This window comes from Asparagus officinalis, chromosome 7 (genome assembly GCF_001876935.1).
Source record: "Asparagus officinalis chromosome 7, Aspof.V1, whole genome shotgun sequence".
Classification (NCBI taxonomy): Eukaryota; Viridiplantae; Streptophyta; class Magnoliopsida; order Asparagales; family Asparagaceae; genus Asparagus; species Asparagus officinalis.
In genome coordinates this window covers 28,454,041-28,462,142 of record NC_033800.1, presented here as the reverse complement: position 1 = coordinate 28,462,142, position 8,102 = coordinate 28,454,041, and the positions used below count along the sequence as shown (strand labels likewise).

The 8,102-nt window shown below is 39.3% G+C and overlaps 3 protein-coding genes across 3 annotated transcripts in view; all 3 read right to left on the bottom strand.

Moving 5' to 3' along the window:
• LOC109846886 (protein FAR-RED ELONGATED HYPOCOTYL 3-like) lies at positions 2,888–3,830 on the bottom strand. The gene is made up of 2 exons (XM_020416126.1): positions 3,783–3,830; positions 2,888–3,496 (listed from the first exon to the last, which is right to left on the bottom strand). The coding sequence occupies exons 1-2, from the start codon at positions 3,828–3,830 to the stop codon at positions 2,888–2,890; spliced, it is 657 nt and encodes a 218-aa protein (XP_020271715.1).
• Positions 3,858–4,847, bottom strand: LOC109846885 (protein FAR1-RELATED SEQUENCE 5-like). The gene is made up of 2 exons (XM_020416125.1): positions 4,241–4,847; positions 3,858–4,126 (listed from the first exon to the last, which is right to left on the bottom strand). The coding sequence occupies exons 1-2, from the start codon at positions 4,845–4,847 to the stop codon at positions 3,858–3,860; spliced, it is 876 nt and encodes a 291-aa protein (XP_020271714.1).
• Positions 6,666–8,102, bottom strand: part of LOC109850697 (probable indole-3-acetic acid-amido synthetase GH3.11) — an 8,799-nt gene continuing 7,362 nt past the window's right edge. Inside the window, 2 exon segments of the mRNA XM_020420753.1 lie at positions 6,666–7,431; positions 7,507–8,102. The exon segment at positions 7,507–8,102 is cut by the window's right edge and continues 13 nt beyond it. Of these exon segments, the coding sequence (XP_020276342.1) occupies positions 6,836–7,431; positions 7,507–8,102 (1,192 nt within the window). The 3' untranslated portion in view covers positions 6,666–6,835.

Sequence of the window (8,102 nt, the reverse complement as noted above, 5' to 3'; positions counted from 1 at the left end):
AAAGTTGTCGAGATTGGGCCGCCATCAACCAGATCCGCTCAACAGTGGCCATAGAAGCCCTAAAATCGCTCGATCTCTCTCATCCCCCAACTTCAAAACAGGTGCCGTCGCGACCCGACTCTCCCCAACAGTTGTCGAGATTGATCCGCCATCAACCAGATTGAGCTGCTATCAACCAGATCAGACTCTCCCCAACTTCAAAACAGGTACCTTTCCTCTTTTTTAATCCATCAAAAACCCTCGATTTTGTACAAATTTCACTCCTTTTTATCTGATTTGATATGATTTCGGTTTGCATCTTGTTTAATTGAAATCTTATTACAAACTTTTTTGGTCTGTGAGAGTGATGCGTTTAATTTCAATCAAAGAAATGAAATTGTGAAATGGTGGATATTGGAGGGTAATTATGATTTTACTGGTTAATTCGTCCTTAACCAAGAAATTTTTTGCATAAAGAATATATTGATCAGGTGTTTGGTGCTGCATTTTGCGGTTCTGATACAGAATATATGCTGTAAAACCAACTGCGAGAGGAACTTGGAACAAGGTGATGAGCCAGTATAGAATTCCACAAGGCCTAAAACTATCTTATATGAAAGTAAAGAATGAGGAATAAATTTCATCAGAAATGAATATCAGAATAAAAAGAATCCCAATTTCATAGTGGCATATCACGTATGTCTGAAACTATTATCGATTGAGTTTGAGTATCACTATATTAAAGTTAAAAATCTTAAAATTAATGGAATATCCTTGTAAATTTATATTGGCAGTGTACACGTCGGGGGTTTGAAAAGTGCATGCATTGAGAAGTTCAAAGCTTCAATTTTTCTCTTCAAAATGGTCAAGAGTGATTATGCACGTTGATTTGTCCTTTGAAAATAACCAAGAAGAAATGTTATAGAAAGAGTAGAGAAGATTGTGAGAGATAAGATCCTCCTGAAGCTCGATCGTATGTGATGTATGGATTTTAATTTATATACCTTATCCAGTTCCTTTACTAATCAATATACTTGGTCTAAAACTATCTTCTACTGCAGAATCATGTCATCAACATCTTCTCAACAATCATCCTCTTCTAAACGGGCAAGGTTCTTTGATAGGAGGCTATATGCTACAATGTGGAATCGTCCACCTCCATACAAGATTCCAAATTGCTTTTGTGGGATCCCAGTGCAAATGAAGACTTCTTACACCACGAGGCATCCATGTCGTCGATTTGGAATTTGTGCTACAAACACTTGTAATTGTTGGACTTGGTTAGATCATGGTGAAGTACCAAGTTACGCTCACGACTCAATGAATATAATTATTCGCAAGTTTGAAGAGCTTTCAATTGAAAATGAGAAATTGAGATCAAGAATACATGGGAAAGAAAATGGAGTTTGGAAGAAACATATTCAGGAAAAAGGCTTTCTAATTGGAATTTTTGTTGGTTTCATGATGTCCATTTTTCTTGTAATAATATCCAAGTAAGGGTATGTTTTTGGTTTGGACCTTGTAATATTTTGCTAACTCAACTATGTAATGAAAATTAGTGTTCTATGGAATTGTAATGAAAAAGTAATTGAGATCCCAAACGGGCATGATTCTTTTTGGATGCTTTTAATTTGTTGTTATAAAATGTATGTTCAATTTGCAAGTGTTATGTAGGTTCTATGGACCTTGTAAATACTTGAAGAGCGACAATTTGGTCAATGATTGTCTGTTTGCCCTTTCAATGTTTAGCTGGTGTCTGAATTTGGAACCTTTTATGTCAAATACAGAGTTTTTAAAATGGCCGTTGTCAAAGCTCAGTGATGCTTATGTGCATTTTTAGGAACAATTGATTGATTATCACAAAGTGGCAAGTTAAAACACAAAAGATAAAGCACCTCAACACTGCAATAAAAGATAAAGCACAAATTAAAGATAAAGCACAAATTAATCGCTGAAGCATGCCCAGATCTAAAGTAAATATAATAGTCAATGAGCTGGAGCAGAAAGAGAAACCTCAACACTACTGTAGAATGAAGCATGTCCAGCAACAATTACATATATTTATCCAGTGAGCACTAGAGTTGCTTGGAGCAGAGACATGTAAAGATAATTATCCATTACATCAATTCCATTACATATAATTATCCAGTAGAATGAAGCATGGAAAGATAATTTGTCCAGCAACAATTACATTCGCACTAGAGTTACAAAAGAGGCTTCACAAAAGAGGCATCAGGAGCCAACTACCTTCAGGAACAAAACAACATCAGGAACCAAAAGCATCCTTTCGCCAAACAGCATCAGGGCCCTGGATGAGTTAAAAAAACAAGTCTTAATACAACTTGTTACATGAGCATAATTGATGAATATTTACCCCAATAAGCAAATCATACCCATATGTTATCACATCATGTTTCTTTGATGCAATCCATACCAAAGTGCCAACCCCATCGCATGTGGATCTCCAGGCATTGGAAATTGAGGCTGTAACACATCATATAGATATAAGGGTGTAGTTAAAGTGATTAAAAAAGGTTTGCATCAATGTAAGCTATGGGCTATATCTTACCAACTGCATACATTCATTTGTTAATTGTTGTGCCGACCATGGATGCACAATATTTGGTTGTGGCATGTAAGCATTTGAAACCATACTATCTTGTGTGTAGGAAAGAACACCCTCTTGAGACTGTGATGCATTGTTGACGGGCACATTAGCAGCTCGATCAATTTTCTTCTTTCTTCGCCTACTTGTTGGCTTAATTCTGTTTTGCCTAGGCCGACCTTTCTGAGTCTGAGAGAGAAGATCCAATATGTTTTCATTTTCCTTCTTTTCATATTCCTTTTCTTCTTCCACAAAATCATGATTCATCTCTACTTCTTTTCCCTTCTGACTTGATTCAACAAGTTATAGTTCTCTAAATTTGGTGTCTATCCATTTTTTAACAACCTCACATTCATGGTTGTTTTGAGCAGCAAGATCAGCAACCTCACTAAATGCAAGACATAGCTCGCGATAGCGTAATTGTTCAGGTGTGACAACCCAAGTATCAAATTTAACTTTCATCTTTGAGTGGGCTCGCCTCACATCCTTTCGCCACCTTCGTAGAATATACTTTTCTGGAAGAAAGCTAACTTCGTGACGAATAAGAATAGTAAGGGCATGCCTACATACTATGCCTTTAAACACAAACAACTGACAACTACATTCAACTTCACTGTTCGTTTCACAAAAGGATACTGTGAAGAATTTAGGAATCCTTTTGCCACCCTCCAACCGCAAAGTCAAGTCCCGAATGACATACACAAGCACCCTTGCTCCCTCCTGAAAGTTTACAATATCACAATATATCTTTCCCGTGAATTCAGCTTGAAACTCTTTAAACTTTGCTAAAGTGTAGACTCCCCGAATTTGACTCTCCATATCATAAGTTGTTGCAGTAGCTTTTACTTTTGAAAATGACTCTGCATCGGCCCGCATATCCTTTTCTGCCTTGTTTCTTAATGCATTTTCATACTACTGAACAAACTATTTCAGACTTGTTTTTGAATTGACATATCCATCAAAAAAAACATTCATGCTTTCACTTCGCTGAGTAGTTGACATTCCTGCCCAAAAACAATTTTTGACATAACATGGAACCCATCGGTTTCTCTCCTCATACAATTCACCTAACCAATCACAATCCTCCAATCCATACATGTCAACCATTTCATTCCACTGTTTTTCAAACTCTTGTGGACTTTGTGTGTCATACACCACTCCTTTCATGGTAGAACTTATGACCTCATATTCAGTGTACCTTCCTAACTTTTCTGACAACTTCTTCATTATATGCCACAAACACCATCTGTGTCTAGTGTTTGGAAAAACAATCTCAATTGTATTTTTTCATGGCTCTTGCTTGGTCAGTTATTATCCCTTGCGGAGCACATCCATCCATGCATTCAACCCACTTCGTAAATAGCCATATGAAAGTCTCTGTGTATTCTTTTGAAATCAACCCACATCCAAGTAAAATTGATTGCCCATGATGGTTAACGCCAACAAATGGTGAAAATGGCATATCATACTTATTTGTTAAGTATGTGGTATCAAAAGTGACGACCTCACCAAACTCTTTGTAAGCTTCTCTGCTCCTACCATCTGCCCAAAATACATTTTTCAAATGATCTTCATCATCCAATTCAATATCAAAATAGAAACTTGAATTTTCTGCAACCATCCTTGAAAAATATTTCATAATCGCTGAAGCATCACCTTCGCCGAGATGCAAACGCCTTGATTCATCAACCAAGTTCCTGCAAGCCTTTTCATCACACAACATATTCTCATATCCACCGGCCTCATGTACTAGTGAGCTAAAATTTTTGTTGAGTTTGATCCCGGCTTGATCATTCAAATTAATTTGATGTCTAACATGTGCACTAATTCTTCGGTTGCATCGAAAGAAACGACTTTTAGTAGGGCTAAGGCCATGATTATGCTCCAGAACAACCACAGATATTTCCCATCTACCGTCCAAATTTAACCTAGCTGTTATCTTTGCATTACACCCAACTCTGTAGCTTGCTTGTGGTTTTAAGGGATTTTGACAAGTACTATTATGTTTGCCAGCTCGACCACATACTAAAGTTATACTTCTAACAATGCCTATTACATTCTTCCTTCTTGTATGTTTCTTAACTGGAAATCCTCTGCTCTTTGCATAGTCTTTGTAGAACTCAAACAATTCATCTGGATCATTAAACTCCATCCCAATTTTAGGCTCATTTTGCTCAATCTGTTGATCAGTGTGCTGAGGCAACTCATATCTCTCATCAACCGTGCAATTATTCAAGCCATCATCATCTAAATCATCTGCCATGCATGTTCAAATTGATCATCAATAAACTTTACAAAAAAATAGTTGACAGAAACTGAACAAAAAAACTGAGCTGAACAAAGAAACTGAGCAAAGAATTGACTGAAATTGAAAAACTGCATCTTGAAAACACAGATTTTATTCTTTGACATACCAAAACATAATTAGTGAGGGGGAGAGAAAACTAAAAATTATTCTGTATAAGGACAAAATCATGTTTACACGATCTCATCAACCATCAAACTTGCATTCTAAATTGCTCCCATTCTTTATACGAATTATTCTTCTAGTGCCAATTTTCCTTTACAGATTTTTCATGTTTACACAATGCTCACTTCTAGTGTCAATCTTCCTACTTAAACAAAAACAATCCACAAGCCCTACTTATTCAAAACAATCCACCATAATTACCCCAAAATCCACCAAAATTTCTTGGTTAAGGACGAATTAACCAGTAAAATCATAATTACCCTCCAATATCCACCATTTCACACAAAATTTCTTGGTTAAGGACGAATTAACCAGTAAAATCATAATTACCCTCCAATATCCACCATTTCACAATTTCATTTCTTTGATTGAAATTAAACACCAGTAAAATCATAATTACCCTCCAATATCCACCATTTCACAATTTCATTTCTTTGATTGAAATTAAACACATCACTCTCACAGACCAAAAAAGTCAATTAAACAAGATGCAAACTGAAATCATATCAAATCAGATGAAAATGAGTGAAATTTGTACAAAATCGAGGGTTTTTGATGGATTAAAAGAGGAAAGGTACCTGTTTTGAAGTTGGGGAGAGTCGGATCTGGTTGATGGCGGCTCAATCTGGTTGATGGGGGATCAATCTCGACAACTGTTGGGGAGAGTCGGGTCGCGGCGACACCTGTTTTGAAGTTGGGGGATGAGAGAGATCGAGCGATTTTAGGGCTTCTATGGCCACTGTTGAGCGGGGGTGGGGGAGGGGAATTGGGGTGGAATTGGTTTCTTTTGGAGAGAGAAAAGTGTTTGGAGGAGGAAGGGACTGGTCACGGGGATTGTTTTTGTTTGAGGAGTGCTGGCGTGGCTCCTCCACGTGGGCGCGATTTGAAGAAGCGAGCTCAATGAGCGAGCCAAATAGCATTATTGGTTCAAAAAAGAACAAGTTCACCTAAAAATCAGGATAGGATCAGACCTGACCCACTTTTGAGAGTTTCACCAAACGCACCCCAACTTGTAATTAAAAAAGGCAAGAAAATGGTAGATCGAGCAAAAACGCAGAGATATAGGGTGGCATATGTAAAACAAACCTTCATCTAAGTTAATCTCATCCAATCAAGCTCAATGCCAAAGGGTGGCTATCTAAGTAATTGATGGGGAACTTTTGCAAATGAAAAATTAGCATAAATTGAGTAGCAAAATCAACAAATTAGCTCTCCTTTCTTCAACAATGGAAAGTGCAACCAAAAATTAGCTGGAGAAGTTGTACATTAAATCGAGATAGACATTAGATTCAACATTAGGTCAGTAGCTAGCCACATAAAGCTGAATGCCTTCAATAATTATCATCGGCTCATTTGTTTATTTTCCATAGGAGCCTGTTTAATTATTTTTAGTTTGTTATGATGATTTTTCTGCTTCTCTTCGTTCCGTATTATTTCAGTTCATAAATAGATTAAATCAAAATCAGTTGTCCAGTTGTTAGTTTCGATGCCCCTTCTTATTTGAATTGAGTTCTTAAATCAGTAGTTCGTATGAAATGGCGGAAGATTAAGTTGGCCTAATGAAATCCATGGATCTTACCCAAACAAACAGGGAATTAAGTAATAAAAACATATAAAAGGAGATAATTTGTCTCCATTCTTTTGCACTTTTTCTAAGGTGGTAAGAAAATAGAGCAACAAGCCACATTCTTCCTTCCCACTCAATAAAAGACGATCATTTCGTAAAACCGTATTTTCACGGACTTAGCTAGCTAGATTGCCATTCATAATCCCAAAATCTACTAAGGATTCCACGTTGGATCCCGTGGGCTAAAGAAAGAAGCTTTAACCATTGAGCTCAGCAGCTCGATTGCCCCGTCAGATTCAAGGCACCTCGGGGTCTTGTACTGGTTGATCGAGCCCCCTTGGTTGATGAGGAAATCCATCAGAGCTTCAAAAGCCCCGACCCTGACTACACGTATCTCCAGTGGCCCCACGGATCGATCATGCGATCGACATCTCCGATAATTATAGTCGAGCGACTCCTCAATGGCGACGCAACATTCTTGAAGGAGCTCCGTCTTAAGTGATGGGTCCCCCTCCTCCTTGTTGCTGCCGTTGCTGCAGTCATCAGCCGTGCTCACAATCTCCCAGAACAAAACGTAGTGCCCGGGAACGGTCAAGGTGTCAGCATAACTGGTGTACTCCACCAGTAAGAAGTTGAAAGCTTCGAGAAGCTTCTTCGACGCGGATATGCTCCTCTGGAGGTCTTTCTCGTTAGTTTTGTCGCTGTCGATGCTAAGAACAACATTCTTGCGGCAAATGAACCTGAACTGGGGGGCTTGGTTGTGGAAACCTGTCACCTGAAGCACATCCCCAACGCGATATCTGTAGAGTCCTAACCAAGTTGTAGTTGCGTATAACGAGTTAGTCTCTAATCGAAAAATCTAAAGAGCAGAGCTAGCTAGCTTACCGGCAAAGGTGGTGACCACGAGCTCGTAATAGCAACCGAGCTTGACGTCGACCAAGGCTGCAAGCTCAACATCCCTCGTCTCTTCTTCTTCGAAATTCTCTGATCCCAACCCATCTTCTAGCGGCATGAACTCAAAGTAGGCCATATTTGGCAACAATGTGTAGGAAACTTCTGCTGGATCACATAAAGGCCTCAAGTTCACCCCGAAGTAGCACTCCGAGGATGCATACATTGTGCAGACCAGCGGTATCTTCCCATCGGAATAGTACTCCAGTGCAGGGATGTACTGTGCCATGGATCCCGTCAGGACTGCTTCAATACACCGCGCTTTCGGCCACAGCCGGCAAAGTACGCCCTTCCATGATCCACCGCATGTGCCATTGATATCATCGGCGAGCGCGGGATTCGGAGAGGAAAGCATTGCCGACATGGCCTCCCTACAAGCAGCGTCGGTGATTGACGAACTGAGGCAACCACTACGAATGTCGTGGCATAGTTCGAGCCAGTGGCGCTCGAGAAAGCTGATGGCACGAAGTAATGCCGAGGCAAAGACGGCGCTGATGCGCAGGACGCTGTGACGGTGGAGGAGACCGGCT

Coding starts and splice junctions, on each gene's coding strand:
- LOC109846885 (XM_020416125.1), bottom strand. CDS start 4,847: ATGGCAGATGATTTAGATGATGATGGCTTGAATAATTGCACGGTTGAT. Junction 4,127..4,240: donor GCGTTTGCATCTCGGCGAAG/GTGATGCTTCAG, acceptor TATTTTGGGCAG/ATGGTAGGAGCAGAGAAGCT.
- LOC109846886 (XM_020416126.1), bottom strand. CDS start 3,830: ATGGTGTTTGTGGCATATAATGAAGAAGTTGTCAGAAAAGTTAGGAAG. Junction 3,497..3,782: donor TTGTCAGAAAAGTTAGGAAG/GTACACTGAATA, acceptor TTTGTTCAGTAG/TATGAAAATGCATTAAGAAA.